This window comes from Melospiza melodia, chromosome 2 (assembly GCF_035770615.1).
Source record: "Melospiza melodia melodia isolate bMelMel2 chromosome 2, bMelMel2.pri, whole genome shotgun sequence".
Classification (NCBI taxonomy): Eukaryota; Metazoa; Chordata; class Aves; order Passeriformes; family Passerellidae; genus Melospiza; species Melospiza melodia.
This window is the reverse complement of record NC_086195.1, coordinates 66,449,284-66,476,353: the sequence shown is the minus strand read 5'-3', so window position 1 is coordinate 66,476,353 and position 27,070 is coordinate 66,449,284. Positions and strand designations below refer to the sequence as shown.

The following is a 27,070-nucleotide window of genomic DNA, read 5'->3' as shown; positions in this document are numbered from 1 at the left end:
GGAAAGTAATTTTGAGCAAATCTGTGCTTACCCCTGTGCATGAGCAGAAGTGTTGTATAAAGGACACATGGGGCATAAATCCAGGGCCTCATGCATGTTTGCACACTTGCATTGAGCTATACCCCTTGCCAGGCAGCTCTGAAGATGTCATGCACTGCCTGCAAAATTTAGGATGTAATTTGTAGTCCTCATTTCCTCTGTCCAAGCCTAAACCGCAAATCTGGCATTTAAAAAACCCATTGGTTTAATACTGGGTGAGTCCTGCCCAATGGGATGCAGGGTTTGTGTGACTTGTTGCTCTCAGCAGGACTTGTGAATATTTTGAATTTTCCTGGGCTCAGGGGACTCATCAGTGCCAGACTGAGGGTGTCAGTCTGGCTTGAATGGGGCACATTTATCTCCTTTGAACTTTGCTCAGCTCAGCTGCAGCTTCAAACAGAGGCAATGGTTTTCCCATAAGGTGACAGTGTGCAGCAACCAGGAGCCCTTTCCATGGTGACTGGGAGCACCTGAGTCCATGTTAGCAGTGGTGAAGACCTTTCTCATCTCAGTGGGCTTCAGGATGGCCTCGCTGCATGGTCAGACATCATGCTTCACAGTTGCAGCTCAAGTTGCCAGAACATTGTAAGAAAAAATTATGGGAGGCTCTCATAACAGCACTGAACATGGAATGAGAAGGTGATGAGGTGTTTGTGGGAATAAAGCCTTTGGTGTGGTGGTAGGTAGGTCATCTTAAATATATGATATTATTTTGCTTTTGTATTTTTTTTTTAATTAAGATTCTTCAAGTCTTTTTAGCTCATTGCAAAGATAATGCAATCACTTAAAAGAGACTTTAGTGTTTAGCCAGACTGGGACTGCCTTTCTCTTTAGTTCTTTTTCCCTTATACCACCTGGTTACAAGGCAATTGTATTATTAATGGTTTAATAATGTTTAGGCTTCTAGATCTGTCAGATCTGCCTGAATGTAGAAATAAAAAAACCACCTAAGACTTCTGGATAGCAACCTAATGCCCTTAAGCTTTGTTTAGGAATTTGTTCAGCTCTGCTGTGGCAGCTGCCCTGCACCACGTGTGGGTGTTCATTGTGTGCAGAGCTCTTGTGTAGTGGCACTGATAGAGGTGTCCTCTTCTTCCTCACCTGGGCTTCTGGGCTGAGATGGCACCTCAGTCTGTGGCTTGGAAGAGTGGACTGATCCTGTGGGCAGACCTGTGGGATACGGTGGCTCTGATGGCGCTCTCTGCACCCCTTTGCCTCTGGCTTTCCATCCAGCGCTAGTGCGTGCAGCAGCCTCTGTGCTGCAGATGCTCACCATCTGCCAACCAGCAGCTGCTCCTGCCTCCTCCTCGCTCCCTTCTCAGGGAGGGCTCCTCCAGCATTGCTCTTTTCCCCTTGGCACTCTGTCACTCCTCTGTGACTCAGCTTCCCTCATTCCCTTTGTTGGAAAGAGGGATCAAAAACAATCTGTTCCATCTTCGTGTCCCAAATGGAGCATCTGATCCTTTTCGTTCTCCAAAATTACTCTGTACAACTGTAGCTCTGTAATGATACAGAGAAGAGTGCCAGAGCTGGCACTGAAGGAAATGGGATTCAGTCCTTTGGGGCCAGCCCTGAGCCTCCCTACACAACCAACCACAGCAGTGTCTTAAAGAATTGCTACACTGTTAGCCTTGCAGGCTTCTCAAACACCTGGGGTTTGGCCTTCATGTTGCCATAAGTGCACTGGGGAATGTCAGCCACAAAACAATTTCTGTTTGGCTTTGGATAAAAAAGGGGAGCAGCTGGGAAATGTGAGTAGTTTGCTCACCTTCTCCTGGCTCTGCTGATTTTATAACTGCAAGCAGCAGCAGAGCCGACGAGAATGTGGTTCTTCCTTGAACTGATCTCAATTTCTTGAATACAATAAATGCTAAAAGGAAGGTGGAGTCTTTAATACATAATGAATATGGATGAACTTAATCCAATGCATAATGATAATCTTGTTTGAAGACCCCTGTTTAAAATTTGCAGGGTGCATCTGCTTTGATGTATTTCCTTCCCTGTTTCTTGGTGACTTCTGCTCCTCACCTGTCAGATTCTGATATCTTGCTCATGTCTTCAAAACTGGTTATTAAAACTATCTTTAGTTCATTTTGTGAGGGAAAAAAAAAGAAAAAGAAGTGCTTTTGTTCATAAGATTTTATAGCAGAACCCCACATTATATTTGGGTTTCTTCACAAACTTTTGAGGAAATAGGATGAAGGAAGCAATTTCTAAGCAGTATTTGTAGTTAATTTTGTCCCTGGCTTTTGTATGAGAGGCAAGTGCATATTTAAAAGCACATAATATTGTTTTGTTGGGTTTTAAAAGTTGCTTAAAACAACAAATAAAAATATGTGTTCAAAACTGACTGGCTTCCACTTACTGCCACTGTAGAGCTTTTGGCTCTGACCTGTGTAAGTTTGAGTGAATATTTTAGGTAAATACCTCTCATGCTGTTGAGTCTAGATACACTAGTTGATACTTAACATACTGAAAATATCAGTTTCCTTCTTTTATGTTTGTCCTGTGTTACAGGGCTTTTATTTCTGTTATCCACTCACTGTGGTTGCTCTTAAGTGTGGACAGAAAATTTTTAAACTTTCTGTTTGTCTGCTTCAGGTCAAAATCCTATGACTAGCAAAAATGGGGTAGGGGAGTGATTGTGTAGGTGAATTAGAAGCTATTGGGGAGATTATGGATCTTGATGCATCTATGGATTTTTTTTTTTTTAATTGTTGTTGTTTTTGTCTCTTGCAGCCAATAAGAAGAAAGAGAAAGAGCGGCCGGAGATCTCCCTCCCCTCAGATTTTGAACACACGATTCATGTGGGGTTTGATGCAGTCACGGGAGAATTCACAGTAAGTGAAGCTGGAGGAAGAGAGAACTGTGTGGTTTAGCTTATTGCTAGGAGGAGCCAGGGCCCATTAATCTTTTATATATTAATGCTGGAAGGGCTATTACCATCATCTAGTTTGATCTCATTTGAAGCACATCTGCAGAGGCTACCCACTAATTCATGCTGAGAGACTGTCAAACTTGGCACATCCCAGGTGCTCAGGCTGCCAGCAAAGTTTTCCTTTCCTGGGTTTTTGGCTGCTGTGGTCAGCTAAACATGGTATATCTGTCTTCCTCCCTTCCCTTCTCTTCCCCCCCTTCCCCCTGTAGAGCTGAAATAAGTCTGTAGCATAGTCTGTGTCCCCCAAGTGGGGCTCTGAGAGTTTTCCTTTGGGAGGCACACAGCTGTGTACAGCTACTTAGGAGAGAACATGTATGTGCTGCCCTAAGGCTAAATGTCAGATGCTTTTATGTGTGATGGGTTTTTTTGTTTATTGACATGCAAAATACTGTAAAGACAGAGTGGTGCTTCATCATCGCATTTTCAGTCTTATTTTGGTTATGAGATAGTATTTCCTAGCAGCAGAAGTTGTTTGTGAACAAGGTGTTTCTGCCTGTCTGTAGTGTGCTGCTTTTTCAGGGACTTTATTCCCCTACCCTGAGTCATGTGCACACGTGGGTTTTGCATGGCAGCCTTTAGACTTGCCCAGGTTACTCCAGCTGTACTAGTGGGGCATTACCTGGGGGGTGCATCCAGCCTTCCTTTTGAACAGGGAGGATAACTTCACTGCTCATGGATCCCAGTCTCTGCCACTTTGTCCATGCAAACTGTTATCCCTGCTGGTGAGGAGGGGCACAAGTCTGGCTGTTTTTCAGGTGTGTTTATCTTTTGACTGAAATTATGTCCCTATAATTAAATTCTGAGCTTCAGGTGTGGAGTTAACACCTCTGCTTTCCCAGCTCTGGTTACAGAGGGCACCACACTGCTGTTTCCAAAGAACTCTAGTGCTACCAGAAGACCCAAAAGAGTTTTGCATGTCCATTGTGCTGAAGGCTATGCAGTGTATGTTACTCCCATAGTCTTTCTTGGATGTATATAAGTATGTGGATACCTGTGCATAAAGGATTTTGTATTTTGTTTTGGTTTTTTCTTGAGACTTTTCCCAAAGTGCAGCAATTGGTTCTTCTCCTTTCTGGTTTTTGAATTTGGTCTTCAAAGGGCCTGGGAGTCACCCAGAGACCCAAGAGCAGAGGGACATTTACATGCCCAAGTGTGATTTGTAGCACAGGCGTTGGCTGGGGACACACACATTCACCACCTCATTTTCTTTCCTCTCCTCTTCTGTCCTCCTTTCTCCCTATTTCCCTCACAATACTGTGTGACTCCAAAAGCTGGGGCAGAACAGTGACAGTGGGTTAATGTTTTGTGCACATTAGACCAGCTGTGTGTTACCAAGGTGCCTCTTCCCACAGGGAATGCCGGAGCAGTGGGCACGCCTGCTGCAGACTTCCAACATCACCAAGTCAGAGCAGAAGAAGAACCCCCAGGCAGTGCTGGATGTGTTGGAGTTTTACAACTCCAAGAAGACCTCCAACAGCCAGAAGTACATGAGCTTCACAGGTACATGGTGATGGTCTCACGTGGCTGCTTTTTCCAACTCTCTGTGGTCAGGGCATGTGGGGCTTCTTTTGTTTAATCAACAAGTAGGTCTCTCTTTTCAAGGAAAATGTGAACGAGATTCGTTGGCTGCTCAGGCACCGTTCTTCCTTTAAAATGCTCTTCTGTTAATCTGGATGCCCAGCATAGCTGCAAAAGAGGAGGTCAGTCAACTGGCTGAGTCTCCCAAACACATCCTTTTTGTGATGCTCACAGCCAGCATCTGGAAGGCAGATCCCAGACTGCTGGGGCTGGGTTCCCCCTGATCAAAGTCCCCAGAGAAAACAGGCAGCTAAATTTTGCACCAGTTTCAGTTTGCAGGGTGGGTGTGGATGTTGCTTTTTGTGTACTTGGGGTGAGAACCTCTCGGCTCCCGTGTGCCATGGTTGGGGAATGGGCCTCAGCTGCCTGGGTGCTTGAAAATTGCTGGCTGGGTTCCTCTAAAAGTTGAAGCTGCCAAGGTTTTATCTGCCCTCTGAAGGACATCTGCAACCACCACCCCTTTTCCTTTCAACTGCAATTCCTTCCCTTTCTAAATATTAACCCCTACTTTGGTTCTTCCAGGGGGTAGAACCATGTCACCAGATCTGGTACTAATTAGGAAGGCTCCAAGCAAGGATAAAAGCACAAATATTCCCCATATGTGCCTGGATAGTCAAATGAGAAGCCCATCAGTTGACTTGTGGGGTCCTCTGTGCTATTCCAGGAAGTTTTGGTGGCTGAGACTGAACATTTTGCTGTCAGGAGTCAGCTGCAGTGCCTCTGCTGGGGACTTAGTCATTGATAATATTTTGTGTACATGGATGGAGGACAATATTCATTCAGGTTTTGCTCTGGGCAATTCCACCCTCCTGCTGCAGGGATTTGTGACCCTTGCATCTGTCTGCATTTGTTTACCCTCTGTTCCTATATCTTCCAGGGTTCAGCTGGTTCTGGGAAGCTGGAGTGAGGGAGCTAAGTTCGGGAGCAGCCTTTTTGCCTGCCTTTTCTAAAGAGAGCTTGTTCCTTGCTCCTCTCCCCATTTTTGCTGCATTTATAACTCATTTATAATGGCATTATTATCTGTCTTTCAGATAAATCAGCCGAGGATTACAATTCATCTAATACATTGGTAAGCCTCACATTCTATCTTGACATTAAAAAACTTGCAAAAACTAGTTAATTACTTGTAAACTTGTAGTTTGCCTAATGTTTTAAAATCTGAACTATGTATATTTGTATAGCCAGTTCATGTTTATAAAAACAGGTGTGCTCCTTTACCTTCTTTTTTTTCAACTGGTGGGGAATAAAGCAGATGGAAGTAGGATTTATAGTGAATTAATGAATGGAAATTAGTGAATTAATTAGTAGAAATTGGTCTGTTTTCATAGAAGTTGGTCTTTTTCTACACCGAGAATTTGATAACCACTCTGCTGTCAAGTTTTATTTCTCTGTAAACTGTTTTATAACAAAGTTTATTTACTAACCTGTGAGGTCTGATTTACTAAAGCTAATGTTGGTTAACCAGACTAATCTCTAGCAGAACAGGAAATAAAAGGTTCTCCTCCTCTCTGCTTGACCTTTACTCAGTCCTTGCCAGGGCAGGCACCACTCCTATTTGCTTTGTTAGGAGACATGATAAATTTTTGTGTGTGCATGTGAGATAAAAGAAACAAAACTTTCAGTGTATGATGGTTCATAAAACTCCACAATTCCCTCAGCTCTTGTTTTATCATGGCCATGTCATTACCTAGCATTGCCTTGTTTTTCTCCCTTCCAAAGGCAGCTTATTTAGATCTGATCATTTGGGACTCTGGAAAAAGAAACAGAAAATGTTTCTGCCATTGTTCATTATTACACATCATTATATGTCAGTCCTCAGAAGTTTCACTGTCTGAGGTTGGATTTTTAAGTAAATCCTGAGAAAAGCAATAGTTACCAGTTTACTGAGATATCCAATGCCCTCCCTCAGGCCAACCTTTAATTTTGGGGATACTTAGGAAATTCCCAGTACATAGCTTTTCCTTGTTGTTTTTCACCAGCTAGGTTTTTGTGTTATGTCAAGTGCATTTTGACAATTACTTGTCAAGATGATGATGATTTCAAGTATTTTAGGCTCAGTGAAATACTGTGTTGCTTTCTCCCTCTTTCTGAGGATTTTAATACTTTTCCCCCCACTACTCTTAGGGAGGTGATGATGCACAAACAGAACTGGTCTAGTGGGTTGAGGACCTTACCAAGTTTATTCTGAAATGTTTGTAGTGTAAAGAATATTATGAACTTCTAATCCAGTTTCACATGGATAAATTTAAAAGTGACTTTCATTCCTAATCACAGCATTGCAGAAAATTCCAGATAATTTTTTAACCACTTGAAAAACTGTTTTTAAACAAAATAATTGTTCCTATTTTTCTGTAAATTCTTATGGGAAGTAATTTTAAAAGAGATTTGAAAAGATTTTTCCAGATTCTGCTTCCAAAATCTCACATTAATTAATTAATTCTCAATCACCATACCAGAAGGGATGCTAACCTGACCACCTAACTTTTGGAGAAACCATTAAGAGTTTGATGTGAATTCTGGCATTTAAAGTCTGAAATCTTCATACTGAATGGTCAGGGTTTGAAGCAAGCAAAAAGCCCTAAGAGACAGTATAAATAGGGACAGATATTTCCAAACTTGGGTGTCCCAAAACTTGCTGGTCAGCTGTGTGGGTGTTGGGAAAGCAGTGAGAGAGCCCAGCTCTCCTCAGGTCCTTGGGAAGAGGGTTGCTGTCACTCAGGCAGATGGAGAGCTCTGTCTGAGCAGTTGTGTCAGGCAGTGTTGGACTGCACATCCATTTCCCATGAAGACCCAGGAACCCTGGGTTTGACTTTTTCAGACACTCTAACTCACCACCCTGTTCTGATTATTGCTTCAGTGCAATCTCTGTTAGCAGCTTAATCCAGTGTTTGTGATTTTGTTCATAATGTGCGATTGGGTTTTGATTTTTGCTGTTTGTGCAACTGCATGCAGAATGTGAAGGCAGTCTCTGAGACCCCTGCAGTGCCCTCAGTGTCTGAAGATGAGGATGATGAAGATGATGCAGCTCCACCCCCTGTGATAGCTCCACGACCTGAACACACCAAATCTGTGAGGAGAAATTCTTTGTTCAGCCTGCACTGCTGCAATCACAGTCAGGCCTTGCCTGTGGCTCTTTGTCCCTCTGCATGGCTTGATGCTGAGCCCTTCTTGGGAGCAGGAGGGAGGCAATGGGAGCCATTCCTTCAGGCAGAATACCTTAGTGCTGTCACCTTCCATGTTGTGGGGGCACGAGTCCTTCATTAGTGATGCTAGTTGTTAACAAAGCAGCTATAGAAATGCATCCCTGACAACAACAGTAACAGGATGAATAGAAGTGTTTAAATCTTCACCTGACTTGTGTGTTTTTCCCAACAAATTAGATATACACCCGCTCTGTGATAGACCCTCTTCCTCCGCCTACCAGAGATGTGGCCACCTCTCCTATCTCTTCTCCCTCGGAAAACAGCACAACAGCACCCGACATGCTGGTCAGGAACACGGAGAAGCAGAAGAAAAAGCCAAAAATGTCAGATGAAGAGATACTGGAAAAATTAAGTATGTCCTTGTTCTCTAAAAAAGTTAAATTCCAGGTCCTGCTGTGTTGGTTTCTCAGAATGTCAACAAGCTGAAATGGTTCCCTGTTTTGCGATCCCTTACTGAAGGCATGGGCCCACAGTCACAGCACAAAACTGGGGGAAGATGTAAGGGGTGAGCTTGAATTTAGACTGAGCCCCTGTGATACTGGCTGAAGTCCCCAGGGAGCTGCAGATCCTCAGGCTCTGCAAAACAAGCCTTGAATAAATAGCATCTATTTAACTATGGAGTCTGAGATCGTTCCACATCTTATTCTGCAGCTCTGAAACATGAATGATTACATTGCAATGTTAGACATAAGGTGTCTAAAAGATGGAGAGAAAATTAATGCATCCCCAAGTTTGCCTTCCTCAGTATCATGGTGTAAAGTGGCTTGGTTATTTTTAAGTGCTTTAACATTTTGTGGGTAGCCAAATTGGTGGGTTTTTTCCTGAGAAAAATTCATCAAGTCTCTCAGATGTGTCCTCCTGTCTTTAACAGTTCCTACCTTCAGTGCAAGTGCTCCTCTGCTGCCTGGTGGTTTTGGGTTATGCTGTGGCATATCCAACAGCTGAACCAGCTCTTTGATGCAACTGATTGCTATCCTCAGCCTGGGCCAGGTGTTGTTAGAGCAGAGCATTTCTAATTCTTTGACCTACTAATCCTGTATTAATTGCATCCATGGCTTGCTTGTCAGTTGACTGAAATTGTGTTAGCACCTCTATGATAAGGCTGGCCTCTGGTTTGAGGGTATATTTGTCAGTATTTCAGGAGTAAGAGTCTAGTAGTTAGATGAAGACTGAATCTGAGGGTACAACTTTAAAAAAATTTTAAAATATTAAAATGGTATCTGAGTAACTAATTTCTCTAAATAGAGCCTAAATTGACTTGATGGTTTATTAATTGGAACTGCTTGCTGTTAGAAAACTCACACCCATTGTTTCAAAACACCAACTTTACCAACTCAATTAGCAGAATTTTTGTTTCATTAAGGATTCAAGACATTTTTGTGACCAGGCAAGGCGAGCACCAACTGTGGCAGGAAAAAAAGTGCTATTCTAATAAAAATACACCCACTTCAGTCATGCAGAGAAGTGCAAGTGCTACTTTTGGGAGTGTTGGGAAGCAGATGTACCTTCTGACACCTTGCTTGCTCCAGGTGTCAGCTTCTATATGTGGGCTAGTCAGAAAAATGTTATGAAGTTTTAATCTTTAGTCTTAATCTAAGTAAAAATGTCTTTCCACTGAGGGCAGTGGAGCTGTAGTTGTGCAGAGAAGCATCCTTTGGACATTTTAGTTTAACTAAAATGATGAAAACTGTAAAGCAAAAATATATTTACACATACAAAATACGTGCTAAATGCATGCAAAGGTCAAAAGGAGGCTGCTCAATCCCTACCTCTCAGCAGAAGCACAGCATTGGTGCAAACATTAATGAATCCTCACCTGACTCTTTGGAAGGTAGGAAATACAGCATTAAACAGGGCAAAACTGGCAACTGCCACTTGTCACCACAGCATTTTGTCCAGTCCTTGCCTTGGGGAAGCATTTGCAGTCTGAGCTTGTAGCCTGTGTTAGGCTTTAAAGGAAAATTTCTGAATATTTGTCCAGAAATACCAGTCCTCAGGGCAGACAGCATTGCTTCTGTAATTCTGGACTGGGTTTTGTGAAGCCAAATTTCTCTTCCTGCCCTCCTCTCCAAACATGGGTGATATTCCCTACTTCTACCTCTGTCTGTCCTAAACCCTCTGGGTTTGGCTGCTCTCCAGTGGTGTCTGAAAATAGCCTGCTCTTGCTCTGCTTGCTACTGGATTTCTTGGCTTAATGGCCACGAGCAGTTTCTTTTGCCAGCATTGATCTGTTGGGGCTCAGCCCCAGACCCTGTGAGAGCAGCACCGTATGTCGGCAGCTCCGGGGACTTGCAAACACCAGCTCGGGCGCTGCTCTGCATCCCTTGATCCTTTTAGCCACCCTGGTGCTGTTAGAGAGGAGGCTGGCTCCCAGCTGAGCTCTAGAAATTGCTGGCTCTGGTTCCTTCCCCTAAAAAGGGTGTCATTCCTAACTCATAGGGGAGTTATCAAAATCAGTTTAAGTTTGCAGCCACTTGCAGCCCTGTGCTGTGGAACACCAGGCAAAGTGCTTTTCCCTTTGAGGAAGGCAATGAAAGACTTCTGGTTCTGGGAGAATGAGCTGAGGTGGTCTCAGGTTGGTCTCCAAAAGCAGAGGGATGCTGGTAACTGCTGCTAAAACCTGTGCTGCCTGTCAGGCTCCTGGAAGAGCAGCTCAGCATTGCCCAGGACAGGCAGGGGAGGTTTGGCTCTCTACTTTCTCTCCTGAGTCTTGCAGCCCAGTCACTGGGTCAGTTAATGGTTGTGGTTGTGCTGGTAGACAAAGATCATAAATGCTTTTTTTTGCTGCTACAAATTGTCATGCTGTAGGGAAATCTTTGACTAGTTTTATAACAGACTGTTGCCTCCAAGATGATTGAGAGCCCAGCTCCAAATTCAGAGACATTGCAGTGCAGGGACATCTTAGATCATCCAGGGTGTTAAAGCTGGGAGTGTAAGTAGCAGGTTTCCAACAAATTACTGTTTTTCCATATGTCAGGCCTGTCTATCCCCATCCTGCACCTAGTAATGACTGCAAGTGAAGGTTAAATGTTCTTAATGTGTGTGTCCCATCATTTCTGGAGGGAAGTTCCTGATACAGGGGAATGCTGCAGCTGGGATGATAAGTGAGTAAATAACTGAGGACTTCCTTGGTGTCCATGTGCCTCTGGATTTCTGATGAGTGGCTCATGAGACAGAACCTACTGTGGTCAGTGGAGCTGTTCTTACAGTTAGTTCTTGTAGCTGTATGAAAAAAGGCCTTGAAGAAAATCCTCTCTTTTTTTTTGTTGTTTTTTATAGGAAGTATCGTTAGTGTGGGTGATCCAAAAAAGAAGTACACGAATTTTGAGAAGATTGGACAGGGGTCAGTATATGCTTCTTCTCTGGCCTAAACCTTTCACTTTCATATTCTAAGAAGAATTCACTGAAACCAGGCTAACTTAGTTTGCTGGAAGGGCTGTTGGGGATACTTGGGAAAGTTTATTTTGTTTGGTTGTTTATTTATTTTCTTTGTTTTGTTTTTGTTTCTGGCTGTTTTGCTGGGTTCCACATCCCCCCAAATCTTTTCCTGTTCCCAGCAAAGTCACAGGGAGTGGGTTTTTGTGGAATTGTGTTGTAATATAAGAAATTATGCCATTAGATGATCAGGTTGATAAATACAGCTACAAGCAGGGAAAGAACTGCAGGACCATCTTCAGTGTACAGATTTGCTTCTGAATCAGCTCTCTCAAGGCATGTGCTGTGCTCCTCTGAGCAAGGTAGGGGGAAAGTAGAGGTTGTAGGAGAGACTGTACTGAGGCACAACACAGATCTGCAGTCAGATCCCTGTGCTGAGGCTCAAACTCCTGTTTTCCTCACTACAATGCCCCATTTGTTTACTTCAGCTGATCCTGTTGCTCTGTTATCATGTTGGGCATTCTGCAAGCCAGGATAGTGTGGTCATGCCACTTGAAATGGAATAAACTCACAGTCCTACAGTTTGCTGGTTTAGCAGCAAGGGTTTGGATGACTGTAGTGTTCCTTATTAGGAACTTTCCTTCCCATAAATCCTCTGGCTTCTGCCTCAACAACAGTCTAGTCTCAGAAATATTTCAGATTATGTTTGCCACTGGAATTATTGCATGTAAAGGAATGGGATTGAGAGCACTTCAGAGACAAGTGGGAAGGGGCATGTGTTAAGCTCTCACTTTTACTTTGAGATACTAACAAATAATTTCTTTTTCTTTTCTCTGTTTTGTTTAGAGCCTCAGGTACAGTTTACACAGCAATAGATGTAGCTACAGGACAGGAGGTAAGTGCTGCCAGAGTACCACAGCAGTGGATTTTGGATTGTGTCCCAAAAGTTCAAGTTGATGCTACAAAATAAAGACTGTCTTTCAGGGATTCATGACATCTTATTTTTAATGAGGTCTTTACTTACTAATGAGACATGGTTGAGTGGTCTGAGCAGAGAACTGGAAAAAATGACTTCACAAGTTTTGATTACTGAATAATTTCATATTTATAAAGATTCTTTCTGTTACTGCAAAGGCTAGAAGCAAATGTTTGGACTGGGCAGGTCCTCAGGAAAAGTTTCTCTCCTCTTCCTCAAGATTGCTGCCTGTCTCCATACAAGCTCTTATTTGCCCTCTGCTCCTTTGCTTCCTGCACTTATAGGACTTAACTTGGATAGAACAGACTTTAATTGCAGACATCCTTTGCCCACTTACTTTCTGTCCTGGAATTGTGAGACAAGGAATGCCTGTCTTTTCTTTTTTTCCCTCACAAATATTAAAAAGTGCCATACTTACTGCTTACATCATAAACTAGTAGTCATGGATATACAGCAACTGTGGAAACCTTTATTTCTAGATGGAGGATTTTTTAAAAGATTCAAGTTTGTTATTCCAGATATATTTATGGAAGTCTGCAACAATGTGTGTCTACTTTGCATTTGTACAATGTAACAGTTATTCACCAGCAAATTTCATAATTGTACTTTTTGCTGAAATTCCTTCCCTTCCTTTTTCAGTTCCTGAAGAATTAATACACTTTAATTGCTGCCTTTAAAGAAGGGTTCTTAGATTTATTTTGAAGCAATGAGAAATTTTATAAGAGGGGGAAGTTCTTTGATAGTTTTCTGCTTTCTTTATGGACCCCTTCGGTGACAACCATGTGAAAATTTGAACTTTTGTATTACAACAGACTTTTAAATCATTCCCATTACACTAGTGTGTTCAGGCCCTGAATTTTTAAGTCTGCATTTGGGATCACTGTAACTTTGTAATGCTGTTCCTTGTGCCTTTCTGTGAAGTGCACTGAACTCAGTGCATGGAAACACTGGGAATTTCTCTATCTGCATAAAATGCCTTCCCTTTCTTCTTCATCTTTCATTCTTCTCTCTGGTCTTGTACAAAGAGCAGCCTGGGGTTTTGTTTTTGTCTTCTTAAAGTACAGCCCTCATGAGTACTGTGGAAAAGCAGCCTGTCTGTCTGCTCTTGCCTTCTCATGTGTTGGGATTTTTCTATAGTCTTGCCTGCTATACTATCAAAATGCTAATTGTATCCATCTATATTGGCACTCTGTGACTTGGTTTTTTTAATCCTTGCTTTTGTGAGTTACTGTAGTTGCTGGCTCCAGTTCATTCACCCAGGCCTCTTTCTCTCCATGTAGCAGTTTTGTAAAGCAGTTTTGTAGTTTCACTTCATTCCTTTTGCCTAAATATTGTACCAAAGGCTGTTGAGTTGTAACCTCTATGAATTATCTCTGCCTGCAGCTGTGCTGAGCAGGTTTACTATTTGAAAGAGCCTCTGAGGGCCAGGGGCTCTCACAAAGTACTGGTAGTGTGGAAACTTGAATACAAGAGTTACAAACATGTTGTAACTCTTCCTTCCTGCTCTTTGCATACATACATGCAGAGCAGGCATCCTAAAACAGGAAGAAAGTTACTAAACCAAAGGGTTGCAGCTGACAAATCCATCCCTGTTGCCCTTCAGGCATGACTGGACATAAAGCTGACTCAAATTCATTTATTTTGAGCCTTTTATCTTAACATTGGTGCTTCTCTCCCCCAGGTCTGGTTGTGACAAAAGAAATAGAGTTATTACCTTGAAGTACCAAACATGGTTGTGTTATTTACCCACCCTACTTTAGATTTCTAGAAGGCAAAATTTGCATGGTAACAGGGAAAAACACCAAAAAATTTCCAGAAAGATCCAATTAAAAATAAAATATATAATAATCCTTTCAGAAACAAAAAGTTTACCACTCCATACCAGAGCAAGGGGATCTCTTCTTTGTTACCAAGAAGCTGTCGATGGGAGGTGGCTATCCAGCTGTGACACTGAAGTCCAGTATGAAAATGGCAATTCCTCTTGTTCTTTTTTTCATTATCATCCATCATAAGTGGAAATGAACTGGCTGCAGGAGCCTGCAGAGTTATGGAATGGTAATTCAGTAGCTGATGATGAAACAGTGACCTCATGATCCAAAGGTGTTTTTCCTGCCTCATGTGGATGTGGGACTAAATTGACTGGTACTGGCAGGTTTCTGGGGGCTCCTGCAATAATGCTTTACCTGATCTCTTTTCACTGCAGGTTGCAATCAAACAGATGAATTTGCAGCAGCAGCCCAAAAAAGAACTGATTATTAATGAGATCCTGGTGATGAGGGAAAACAAAAACTCCAACATTGTCAACTACTTGGACAGGTACGTCAGTATTTGCAGGGCTCACAAAGGGACACTGGAAAATGCTTTCTTGTCAGTGTCTTAAGGGTTCCTGGCTCAGCTTAATGCAGGTGTAGGACAACCTTGCACTGCTTAAAGCATTGTGGGATTGTGGGTGGCCTGGCAGTCTTTCCAGAATGAGAAGAAACAGCTATCTGAACCAGTGTTAATGGGATGTCTAGGCTCTCTTCAGAGATGCTGGTAACTAAGGTCCTGTCAGGACTTAATTTTTCATCTCTCTCCTTTGCCAAATTTGACACAACAAACTTCCTGCTTACTTCCTTCCTGTTACTAAAGGAGAAGTAGATAGAGTTTGAAATGTATTATTTCTATTAGCTTTCCTCTTTTTTTCTTCCCCACTGAGCAATGCTGGTGTTCTGCTGCCAGAGGAGCAGACTGCTTGCAGGGTTAGATGCAGTGCTGTCCCTGTGACTGTCCATGAGGTTTGTGCACAGTAACATGACAGCAGTGAGGGTGAATGGCATGTGGCACATAACCTGAAGTCTGGGGAGACCTCAGCACAGCTTTGCAGTACTTTAGGGGACTTTTAAGAAGAGGGAGAGTGACTTTTAAGGCAGTTAGTGATAGAGCAAGAGGGAACAGTTTTCATACCAAAGAAGGTAGATTTAGGTTAGGTATAATGGAGAAATTCTTCCCAGTGAGGGTGGTGAGGCACTGGCACAGGCTGCCCAGAGAAGATGTAGCTGCCCTGGCAGTGTTCAAGGCCAGGTTGGATGGGGCTCTGAGCAGCCTGCTGTAATGGAAGGTGTCCCTGCCCATGGTTCCAGGTTTGGAACTAGGTGGCCTTTAAGGTCCCTTTGAACCCAAAGCATTCTGTCATTCCATGATGCTGAAAGCCCAGCAGGCAAAAGCATTTAATGGTGGCTTGAATTCACCATCAATATCACAGTGCTGCCGTGTGTCAAGCCTGTGTCACTCACTTGTTAAAACTTTTGCTAGCTCCATTTGAGCTGCAGCAAGATTTTCCGTCTGCTGCACTCAACATGTGAATGTAGCAGTTCTGATGAACCACAGGTTTGCCTTCTTGTAAGGGTAAAGACTGCTTGGATAAGGTGGGCTGCAGACTTCAAATTCAGCAGCTTGGGTTTTTTGGAAGATACAACAAAGGGATGTGACCTAGAATCTCTGGAAATTTGAGAGAGGATTTGCACACTTTTTTTGCTCTGCGTGTATATCAAGATCTACCCAGCTGTTTCTTTAATAGGTTTCTTTTGAAGACTTTTAATGTCATAGCCAAAAGAGGTGATACTTACAATCTGCAGCAGTTGATTTGCTGAATTTTTGTGTTGCTGTGTCCCATACATAGCTGTAAAGAGCTACTTTGTTGAGGAGACAGAAAGTCTGCTCCTGAAATTTTTATGACAGAGGTGTGTGTGCAGGGATCTGATGCTGGGCACACACCCTCTTCCTAGAGAGAGGAGGGTGTGTGCCTAGTGTAAAATGAAACAAGTGGTTAAGAATTGCAGCTGGGCTAGAACTGTTACTTTCCTCTGGCTCATTAGAGCCTTTGTTTTGACAAAACTGTTTGAGAGCCAGGCTCTTCCCATTAGAGAGCGTCGCTGTGTATGTTCACTTCCCTTGCCTAGCCAGTGCATCCCAGCTGCAGGATAGCTCCATGTCCTGCTGTCTTGTTCAAACTTTCAGCAACAAAAGCTGCTGCTTTTGTCCTCCACTTTCACTAATCTTTTTCAGAGGGATTAGCTTTTGTTTGAGTGCTGCACATGGACAGAACAGCAACTGGGATGAACATGGGGGTCCTTGTGCCTATTATGCCACTTCAGTTCTGCAACTGCAGGATTCTGTTGCTGGGGAGCTGTGTCCCTCCTGCCCAGCCTAAATGTGCTTATGCTTCCCAAGTGCTGAATAAAGCTCATATTTGGATGCCACTTGTTGGCTTCTGCCTTCTGCTGAGGGAGGTGGAGGAAGGATGTGCTGATCACTGCAAGGCCTGGTTTCTGCTTTGTGGTTTTGTTACAGTGTCTGCCTTTCTGAGTCCCTAATGGGAGCTGCAAGGTAGTTATTGGCATAAACCAGCTCTCTCAGCTCCTGCCCTTGTGCAAGGGTTTCCTGTGCTTTGTCCTCTGTTAACTGCCTGGCCTACTTGCTTGTGGTTAAGCAGCTTTTCTGCTGCAGCCATAGTGGCCAGAGTTGCACAAAGGTGTGCTGTGATATTTAGGATAGTGACATGGCCTATTTCAGCTGTACTTAGGAGCTGGATTTAGAAGCATCTGGCTCTGAAGACAGTGACATCAGTCTTCTGTACAGACAAACAGCCACTTGTGCTGAGTTACCTGCTGGAGGTCCCAGAAAGAGGCCCTGAGTCCTGCTTCTAAAATCAGCCATCTAAACACAGGTATCAGATGCCCTATGCTAGACAAAGCAAACCCCTGCCCTTTAGTTTTGTTCTGAACAACTCCTTAACTTAATAAACCCCCAAATGAGTGATAGCCTTGTTTACCCCAACCCCAAACGGTAGTAAGGATGGATGGTCAGTGAATGAAGCTGAAGATGTGAGACAGTCATGCTACAAGAACACACTGGTTTCTTCCCAGGCTACATTTATGTTTGCATGTTGGAGGCAGGTTAAAATTCTGTAATGAATGAACTTGCACTTCTGGGCAACTCCAAATTCCATCAATTTCATCAATAAAGGATGTGTATTTGTGATGGAGAGGGCTTGGTGAACAGCTTCCTAAGGTATCCAAGTGGAGGCTGAGGAACACCTTACGGGATCAGATGTTGCCTGCCCTTGCAGATCGATGAAGAGAAAGCTGTAGATTTCCTCACAGATTTTCATCAGGTTTTTCTTACAGCCAGCTTGTTCTGGAAGGTGACTGTGGGTGACAATAGTGCTGTGCCTGATGTCACATCACAGCAGCGTGTAGGTGTATGGGCTTCCTGGTGGTGTCTCTAGAACTGCTGAGAGAGTGGGTTTGAGTCATGCCTGCAGTGGGCAGCTCAGTGACTAAGCCTGGCAGGAGAGTGGAAAGATCCCTGAGACAGTACCACCCTGGACTGACATTCCTTTGGTGGCAGCTGGCAGGGAGCCACTGTTAAGTTCTCCTCTCTGAGTGTTATGTCAAATCTATCAATTATTGAGTTGCCAGGATCTTGGCACATGTTTGTGGCTGCTCATGGCTCAGCTTTGGTTTCACAGTGTGGTTCTTGGCTCGCTCCGTCTGTTTTGGCTGCAGAGAGATACCAGCTTGCTCCCAGCATGTGGAACCTGAGATTGTCATGCAAAGAGCCCATTCTGCCCTCATTCTTACAGTCAAGTGCATTTGAGCTGCAGAGAATGCTACTGGCAGTAAAGGGAAACCTTGTGATGTCCGTGGTGGGTGATGTGTTGAGAGGGTGCTGATAAAATCTGCAGACAGCCTGATTTGGCAGAAGTGAAGAAGTAGCTATGGCATAGGGGCAGGAAGAAAGAGTGTGGATGGGGTTGGGCTTTCAGAGCCCAACAGGAAGTTAATGACCCACAGAGTTAGCAGAATGCTTCTGAAAGCAGTCTTGCTGCTCCTCTCTCACTCAGAGGGGCTGCTCTGCAGGTGGGACTGCCATTGCTGGGTCTGTAATGCTGGGAAAACAAAATGCCAGTGCATCAGCTTCTGTTCCATAGTGGAGTTTGAGACCTTGGCTGCAGGAGCACAGCCCTGTGACCTTGGGCTTTGTACCTTGGAAGAATCTGCAGATGGCACCTCCCTACACAGTCCTTAGCATCAGCAAGCCAAGACACCCCCTTTGTCTCTGGAATTGAAAGCTGTCCATAACTGTAACACTACTGTCATCCAGGTGCAGCTCAGGCCATTATTACTATTTAGGGGGATTTTTTTCATCAACTTAGTGTTGTCAGTGTGTCCTTTGGGGGTAGATGCCACACCTTGCTCACTCCTGTGATATCTCTCATCTCTGTCTACTTTCCATGCCAAGCTTAATGGCTTCTTTGTCCTTTACTGTTGCTTTCTACCTAGCTGTTCCCTAGTACCTATCCCAGCTTTTGCATTTGGCTCCTGCCAGATCCATGCCTCAGTAGGATCAGTGTTTTATAGGAAAGCAAATGTGTCCTTGATGAACTCTAATGCCAGATGAAGCTTTTAATTAGATTCTCTGTCCTCTCACTTTTGGCTCATCTGTCCACTCACTTGAAAAATGAGAGGATAGGCTGAAAAGGTGGATTTTCATACTGATGATTCCTTCCTTCAGGAATGTGTCATCCTGATGTATTTATTGGTCGTGGAAGTTTGTGTTGATGGACCCAAAAAGAGGCAGAAATAGTTGATGGTTTTTTGGGTTTGTTTTTTTTTCCATTTTTGTTTTGTTTGTTTGGGGTTTTTTAAATTATTTTTTGTTTGTTTTTAATGAGTTATTGCTGAAGTCTTCATTTCCTGTCTTCCCCTTTTAAACATGGGTACACATACACTCAGCAGAGAGGAATATCCCAAGTGACTGAGAAAAGCCACTCTCATCTCAGCTGTCTCCTCCCCATCTTCCTACGAGCCTTTTTTAGAAAAGACCCACCTTTTGGGGATTTTCTTTTTTATTTTAAGTCTTTAAAACTGCTGTTTTTTCCAATAAGATGTACTCTTTTGCCTTTATGAATGGTTCTGAAATTTTCAGACCAAACCACAAACTTGTTCGATAATATGGAAAAGATTGAGGTGATTTTCAAATGCACGATGCTTAAAAAAGAAGTGATCTGTCATGATTGGTTGTGGGTAAGCATCTTTTGAGTCACCCAGAACTGTCCCTGGGCTGAGGCAAAGCAGTCAGTTGCTTAGGACAGCAGGATGCCAGAAGTAGTGAAACAGCCCTCAGCCACCTCTTCCAGTGCAAGAGCCACTGCTGTGTGCCGAATATCGGGGTTGCATGCTTGGGCCCCATCCTTGAGTAGGAACTCTTTGCCTTCTCTCGCAGCAGCAGGATCAGTGGTTAAAGTCAGGTCTGCATCCTTTCCATGGCAGAAATACTCAGCCTTGCTTTTATGGACAGGAAACTTGTAGCCAGCTCTCCCACTACATCTCTCCTCATCATTCTGCACTAACCCTTCTCTTTGGTCATTCAGGTTGTGATCAGATGCTCCCATGCACAGAATGTACCAGGAGTATGTGGTTCCCCAATACTGTTAATTGCAGCTCTTGTTTTTATTGCACTTGTAAGAGAGCTTTACAACCCTGTGCATTCTGAATTTAAAATGTGGCTTGGGCTCTTCAGTTACCTTGTAGGAGAAGAGCTCTGGGTGGTGATGGAGTACTTGGCAGGAGGCTCCCTGACCGACGTCGTGACGGAGACCTGCATGGACGAGGGACAAATCGCCGCCGTGTGCCGGGAGGTGAGGCAGCACCCGGAGGGAGCCCTGCTTGGGAATGGGACATGGACTTCCCACAGCCTCTCACTGACTCCATGGAAATGCTTCCAGCTTCTGTAACATGACAGTCATTCTTTTAGAGGGTGGATTTCACCTGTGAGGATGCAGCATACAATGCTAATGCAAGCCTCATGTTTCACCCCAGAGGCAGGAACTAGAGTGGGAAATGGGGGTGGGATCCTCTTGGTTTTGTCTGTTCTTCAAGTCTTTTAGGACTAACTTGTCCTCCTAGGACCTGTTGATCCCAGTGTGACATCTCTCTGTGGCCCTGCACATACTGAATATATGAAAGGTCCTGACACTTACTACCAAAAATGTACAGTCTGTTTGAGTCCTTCAGTTGGCTAATTGTGACTGGTGAATCATTTCATGCACAGTAAGAATATCTCAATTATTTTTCAGTGTCTCCAAGCCCTGGAATTCCTCCATTCAAACCAAGTTATTCACAGGGACATCAAGAGTGACAACATCCTGCTGGGAATGGATGGCTCTGTCAAACTAAGTATGCAGGGAACATTACTGCTGATGATTTGTCAAACCATGCCAGTTATCTGCTCTGGGCCAGGCATTTTAGGGAGATGGGTGTTTGAGGTGCTTGATGCTGTCATGACAAACAGCCTGTAGAAATGCTACTGTAGATTTTTCTGTGGCATTTGTTTTAATGGAGATTGGCAAACACAAATCCTTGTGAACGGATACCAGACTTGAAGTGAGGCTCGGGCTTCACTTAGCTTTGGGCCATCTGTTTATGTGAACTAAAATAACAGTATTTTAATGCCACTCCAGTCCAGAAAGCTGGGTTGGAAGGTGTAAGGCTACAAGTCTTTATTTATGAGCAACCCCTTCAGTCTGGAAAATACTGCAGGTACTCAAGGGCCAGGGGAAGTGGAGGGAGGATTGAAAACTGTGTAACTAGAAATAATTTAATCTTACAATGCCAACCCAGACTGGAGCCTAAATGTTGTTTCCTCCTTGTGGTATTGCTAGTAATGAAAATCTTGAGACTGTTCTGCCTGTCGGGTGCTAAGGTAGCTGTTGTGCTTTTCCTTGTCCATGCAGAGATAACCCTGGAAACCAGTGAATTATTATCTTCCACCTATAGCTTTAACAGAATGGTGCTCCCTTTTTCTTCCTCTCAGTTCTGTTGGCCAGCACCCAACAGGCATAAATAAATCTATTTTTGTCGGCAGTAACAGCAGATATGACTCAAAATTCACAGAGTGCAGATATGCTGAGTAAGGTGGGGTTTTTTTGCACATAATTGCTTTTTAAACTAAAGCTGAACTTTGATAGAGCCAGGTCTCAGGAGCATTAGCAATGAATAACTGATGGGGGCCAAAGTGCTCTATTCTTATGGAATAGTTTCTTTAAGCACAGCGTGCTGGTGCCAGGCTGTAGTTTAAAGTTAGAGAAATCCCTGTGGATATGATGCAGTAACCTTCTGGATCTGAGCTGCTTGTTGGCTCTGCTGGAAATTTGCCCTGTTTATGAACCATATGTCCTTTCCTGGTATTTACCCTTGATGAAAACTCAGCTAGGAATCAGTTTAATTTTCATAATTCTTCCTAAAATTAGACCTGTGATGCCGTAGGGGGTCAGGATGGGCAGTGCATCTTGCTGTGTTAATTTTTCTGGGCTCACAAGAACAGATTTAGCTTTCTTTTGGTGAGCCAAATACAAGTAAAACATAGGGTGCAGCAATCTTTGTATGAGGCCCTCCATATTTCTCTCTATTCAAAGAAAACAACCAATATAAATTTAAGTACTTTAAATTTAATTCTGAACACTCTTTGCTCTATAAAATAAATGCTTCTTGAGGGATGATATGTCTACAGGGGAAGTAATACCCATGGACTGCAAATATCACCAGACATTGCAGCCTGTGGTCAGGGGGGTGTATCTAGTTCAGTCTTGCATTAATTCCTGTTTTCACATACCCAGGAAGGGTCTTTAGACCATATATTACATAGTGTGTAACATCTGTGTAATGCTGCAACACAGGTGAGTGTCTTAACTTCTGTGTGTGGTTATTTCCTGATCTCCATCTTTCACACAGACAAGTCAGCAGGTCTAGAATCCTCATGGCCTCAGAGAGCCAGGTTTAGAAACTTAGCTCTAAACACCATCCTCTGTGTTAGCCACAAAACCACTCCTCCTGTCACATCTGCGGCAGCAGCACACCAGACAGGGCAGCAGGGGGAAGTGTACTGTAGCTCTGGTGTCTGTAAGGGTTGTTTTTGAAGAAACTTGCTGATTCCTGTGTCTTTTCCCTCCACTCTATTTTAATTTTGCAGCTGACTTTGGCTTCTGTGCCCAGATCACTCCTGAGCAGAGCAAGCGCAGCACCATGGTGGGCACGCCGTACTGGATGGCCCCGGAAGTGGTGACGCGGAAAGCCTACGGGCCCAAGGTGGATATCTGGTCCTTGGGGATCATGGCCATCGAGATGATCGAAGGAGAGCCCCCCTACCTCAATGAGAACCCTCTGAGAGTAAGAGAGTGCTTTTCCCCTCAGGTCTTCACTAAGCTGCTGGTGGAGCTGAGCTCATGTGAATCCTCTGGTGTGGTTTCATCACCTCCAGCCCTATCTAACTCAAATGATCCTGTGGCCTCCTTAGATGTCATAGTGAGAAAACTGAGATAGTCTTACTAAAAAAACATGGTTTGCTCTGGGTAGCAGAGGTGTGGGTTCTTTTTTGAGTCAGATTATGCACACTCATAATTTCCCATTTTTTGGGATGCTAATAGAGGCAGAAGTTCTACCTTAAGGCAACAATGCAGTCATGTCTCAAAACTTTCTACCCTGGGAATGAAAGAATTCTCCTCTGAGAAACCTGGTGTAGTGGAAGGTTCCCTGCCCGTGGCAGGAGTATTGGAACTAGGTGATCTTTAAGGTCCCTTTCAACCCAAAGAATTCTATGTTTCTGTGATTCCATTGAGTTTTATTCTAGTACAAACTTTTTCCTATGGGCAAATTTTTCCTCCTTGCATGCTCCAAGTAAATTCAAAGTGTCCTAAGCCTTTAGACAGGGCTTAAGCCTCCTGATGTCTTTCCTTTGTTTAATTATTAACAAAAGGAGATATGCTGTCAGCATGTAGGGACATCACTGCTCTTACTATAAGCCAGATTTATGGCTTTTTCCCTGGTTACACGGGTTGGAGGGATCTAGAAAAATTCTGTTCAACTTTTTTTTTTCCCATCTCTTGCATTGGAGGGGATTTTTGGGACAGAAGTGTAGCAGCCAAGAAGACTATAAAGAATAAAACAGTACCGAGTTAAAGTAACAATACTTTGGCTTCATTTAACTCAATTTATGCCAATTCCCAGGCTACCAGACTACTCCCATGGGACATGTTGAGTGATGTGCTCAAAAAGCCTGTATATTAAAAAGTCTCTGACAGATTTCTGTTTCTTTTGAAAATTAATCCAGGAAGTTTCTCACATGAAATCCTGAAATGGATGAATTTTGAGTCTCTCAATTCTCAGAGGAGGATGTATGTGAATGCATTATCCCCAAGCAGTAGCAAAACTGCTTTTTCCTGCAGGAAAGATGCCCAAGAGCCTGCTGGGCATCCTTTGTGAGGAGCCAGCTGCATCTTTATAGTGTTGATGTTTTAGGCCTTGTGCACTCAGGCAGAGTACCAACAGAAAAAATCTATTTAGTCAGGGTTACCTTCCCATGAGGATATAGTCATTACAGGAGTAGTGATAGAGTCGTGCCAGTTAACTTCCCTGTGTAAACAGGGTCTGGAATGTTGGTTTTGTCCTTGCAATCTCCTGAGAGGGCTGCAGGATCCCAACCCAGATTACAAGGGCAAAACAATAAAGGGTTGGATCTCATCCACAAAAAAATAGGGCTGGCACAGCTATTCTGTTTGCTGAAATGTTGGCATTGATTAGTGACCCTGATAAGGTGGGGTTTTTTTCCTCCCTATTGAACTGTGGGGAGGGAGAGGAGAAATGGGTGTCTCTAATCCAGAGGTGGAATCTAATCTTCATAACCTCCTGTTTCCTGGGTGCTTGTTTTTGTCTCAGGCCCTGTATCTCATTGCTACTAACGGGACTCCAGAACTGCAGAATCCAGAAAAGCTTTCACCCATATTCCGAGACTTCTTAAACCGATGTCTTGAAATGGACGTGGAAAAGAGAGGCTCTGCAAAAGAGCTGCTACAGGTATGTGATGGGGAGCAAGACTGGGACAATATAATCACACAGTCCTGAGTGAGGCCAGGCTTAGGGGTGAGATCTTGTTTGAGGTCTTAAATACTGCACCAGCTGAAAGCACAAAGGTAAGGTAGCCTCTCAAGGGGAAAAGGCAACTGAAAACCACAGCCCTCAAAGAAAAATCTATAATAACGTGATAACAGACTGCTCCCTTTCCAGTACTGGCTACTGGCAGCAGCTGTGCAGCGTGTTCTGTGTCCAGACTCAAACAATAGCTGTGTCCCAGGCCTGCCAGAGCCCCCCTGTTCCCGTGGTTTCTTCGTGTGGCTGGCCATGACATCTGAGTGTGTTGTCCTGTCATGCTTGTTCCAATTTGGACAGCAGGAAGGCTTCTAGCTATCAGATATTCTGGCTGTCTTCTTTTGGAAGGAGGGATCACTAAGCTCTTTGAAGTGTTCATGGCTTCAGTTAACTGGAGCAGTTCACTTTTACACATTTTGCCTGATACTACTCCTTTGAGAGATGATGGAACAAAGCTTGTGAGATATCTTTATTATGGAATGGCTTGGATTGGAAGGAACCTTAAAGGTCCTCTGGTTCCACTTCCCCAGCTGTGGGCAGGGACACCCTACACTAGACCAGGCTGCTCAAAGCCCCATCCAACCTGGTCTTGAACAGTTCCAGGGATGGGGCATCCACAGCTTCGCTGGGTAACCTGTGCCAGTGCCTCACCACCCTATAATCAGATATGTCACTGAAAACCTGGTGTCAGTCTGAACTCACAGTGAAAGCTGAGAACCAAGCTGCCAGGATTTTTATCAGCATGGATGAGAAGTGTGTTTTGTGCATTCTTTCTGTCAAACTTGCCACGAGTCTTTATAAAATAGATCTGTGATCAGGAACACTCAGACCTTAAGAATTAGACTGTTTCCATTTTGTTTTCCTTTCTCTTCACTAATCTGTGTAGTGGCTCAGACTTGGATGTGTTGCTGCCTTCTGTAACTATAATGAAGCATAAATGTCTGACAATATGGTAGTAGCTGAAAGATCATTTTTTCTTCTGGACTTTTCAGTCCTAAAATATCAGAAAGCTATGTTCTGTTCCTCAGAGCAGGAGAACATTCTGACTGTAACACTTCAGCCTGTTATTAACTGCCTTGTGGCCATGGAATTTTTACTTTTCATTTTTTTCCATCTCTGAAGCATGTTGCCTTGGATGATTGATCCCTTCTGATGCTTAGAAGTCTTGTGGATTATTGTTCCTTTTTGTTTTCAGAACAGCTTGTGGACTTGACCTTCACTCCCACCTAAGAGTTGTTTTGATAATCAATACTGTTTTATTTAAAAGAAGAGCACCTATATAGGAGACTGAATGGTGCTGTGTTGCAAGCTCTGTGCTGCTCTCCCAAATTTCAGCTGCTTTGCAAATTTCTGTTATCTGGTAGAAGGCCAAGGCAATGATTTCTCCAGACCTGTGAAAATGGGGAACAGGGAAATGAGAGGTGATTCCTGCACAGAACCCTGTCCCTTGTGTCTGAAACCCATGGGTTGATTTTAGTACACCTTCTTTCACTATAGATTTTGCAGCTTTATAATTCACGAGGGGAATTTGCTGAGTTTTGCTCGATCTTGAACATATGCAAACATTGGATAATTTAGCATGTGTTGGGTGCAAATCTCTTCATCGCTTCAGGCAATCCCCCATATTTTGTCATAGAATCCAGAGCTTCTGGATTGATGTAGTCAGAGACTAGAGCAGGTTCTCAGATTTCATATGGGTTTAGGTGAAAATGCTTGGAATAGCCACTTCTGGAGCATACTCTGAAAAATCTAACCATTTTTCCTTTTGTTTTGTCCTAGCACCAGTTCTTGAAAATTGCAAAGCCTCTATCCAGTCTCACTCCTCTGATTATTGCGGCTAAAGAGGCAGCCAAGAACAACCATTAGAGTGGTGAAGTCAACAGAGTCATCATGTCAAGACTTTCAGATGTTCATTTCAGAGACTGAATTACTCGCCCTTCTCCCCTTCTGCTCCTTCTTCACAGGGGTGTTGTTAAAACCTTGACTTGCCCTGGAGGGTGGCAGAGGCATTGTTCACTGTATGTGGAAGGGCACACAACAGGACATGGCTGATCTTACATGGTGAACTGTCCCGCCATCCTCATGATGGGGACAAGAGGGGAAGAACATTTTGTATGGGTGAGAAGATCTTTCTGAGAGCGTCTGAACCTGACCTACACGTAGTGAAGCCAGTTTGTTTTCATATTTCTTATGGTGTTTATTTTTAAAAATAATGTGGAGCCTTACACCATGTTTATCTTATTAAATTAAATCTTCTGCTGGCTGCACTTTGCCTGCTTCTGCCAAGCTGCTGTTACACCATGGAGGCTGCTCTGTGCTCCGGATGACTCGAGGAGGGGAGGAAGCAGGCAGCAGCACTGGGAACAGCTGTCAGCTGAGAGGGGAACCAGGGGGTGAAGGTGCATCCCTCCTGCAACACTGCTGGATGCTTCAAGGAAGCTTGGACAAAGCCTCTGTGTGCTGCCTGCAGCCACTGAAGAACTCAATTTATGGATGATCTTTTTGCCAAACGGTGTGAACTGCCCCCTACTCCCCCTTCCCCCTTTAGTGGCAACTCTACTAGCTAAACAAATCTCAAATAATTTTTGTTGTTCTAGGAAATAAATCACGGGAAGAAAATGACAGAGAGCTCTTTTAGGGTTGTTTTATCAGTGTTGTGAGGCTTTTTAGAGATGCTGCCCTGTGTGATTAACAAACAGGGCAGTTACTATTGTAAAGACAAGATTTGCCCACAAAATATGTTGAGAACTCTTGTTTCTTAGAGCAAGTCCAATGGAAAACAAACTGATGATGGATGCTGCTTTCTCTGTGGAGATGTGGGGACACAAATTTTTTAAAGTGATGGTTTCTTATGCTACTGATTTATTGGGTTGCCCATAGTCTGTAACAAACAACAGGAAATCTGGAACTACTAGAAGAGGGACTGGTTGTAAACACTGGGCTGATGTTAAACTGTATACTGATTTTTTAATAAAGTGACTGCTGTGTTTCTTAA

The 27,070-nt window shown here is 43.6% G+C and overlaps 1 protein-coding gene across 12 annotated transcripts in view; it reads left to right on the top strand.

The window, feature by feature from the left end:
- PAK1 (p21 (RAC1) activated kinase 1) overlaps nucleotides 1-27,070 on the top strand; it is a 98,924-nt gene extending 71,854 nt beyond the window's left edge. For all 12 annotated transcript variants that reach the window (XM_063148693.1, XM_063148701.1, XM_063148695.1 and 9 more), the window contains 13 exons: nucleotides 2,779-2,879; nucleotides 4,330-4,477; nucleotides 5,587-5,624; nucleotides 7,508-7,624; nucleotides 7,936-8,110; nucleotides 11,038-11,101; nucleotides 11,980-12,028; nucleotides 14,313-14,425; nucleotides 19,676-19,793; nucleotides 20,232-20,331; nucleotides 22,124-22,320; nucleotides 23,866-24,003; nucleotides 25,855-27,070. In XM_063148693.1, the coding sequence (XP_063004763.1) occupies nucleotides 2,779-2,879; nucleotides 4,330-4,477; nucleotides 5,587-5,624; nucleotides 7,508-7,624; nucleotides 7,936-8,110; nucleotides 11,038-11,101; nucleotides 11,980-12,028; nucleotides 14,313-14,425; nucleotides 19,676-19,793; nucleotides 20,232-20,331; nucleotides 22,124-22,320; nucleotides 23,866-24,003; nucleotides 25,855-25,941 (1,445 nt within the window). In that variant the 3' untranslated portion in view covers nucleotides 25,942-27,070. The remainder of the gene's footprint in view (nucleotides 1-2,778; nucleotides 2,880-4,329; nucleotides 4,478-5,586; nucleotides 5,625-7,507; nucleotides 7,625-7,935; nucleotides 8,111-11,037; nucleotides 11,102-11,979; nucleotides 12,029-14,312; nucleotides 14,426-19,675; nucleotides 19,794-20,231; nucleotides 20,332-22,123; nucleotides 22,321-23,865; nucleotides 24,004-25,854) is intronic.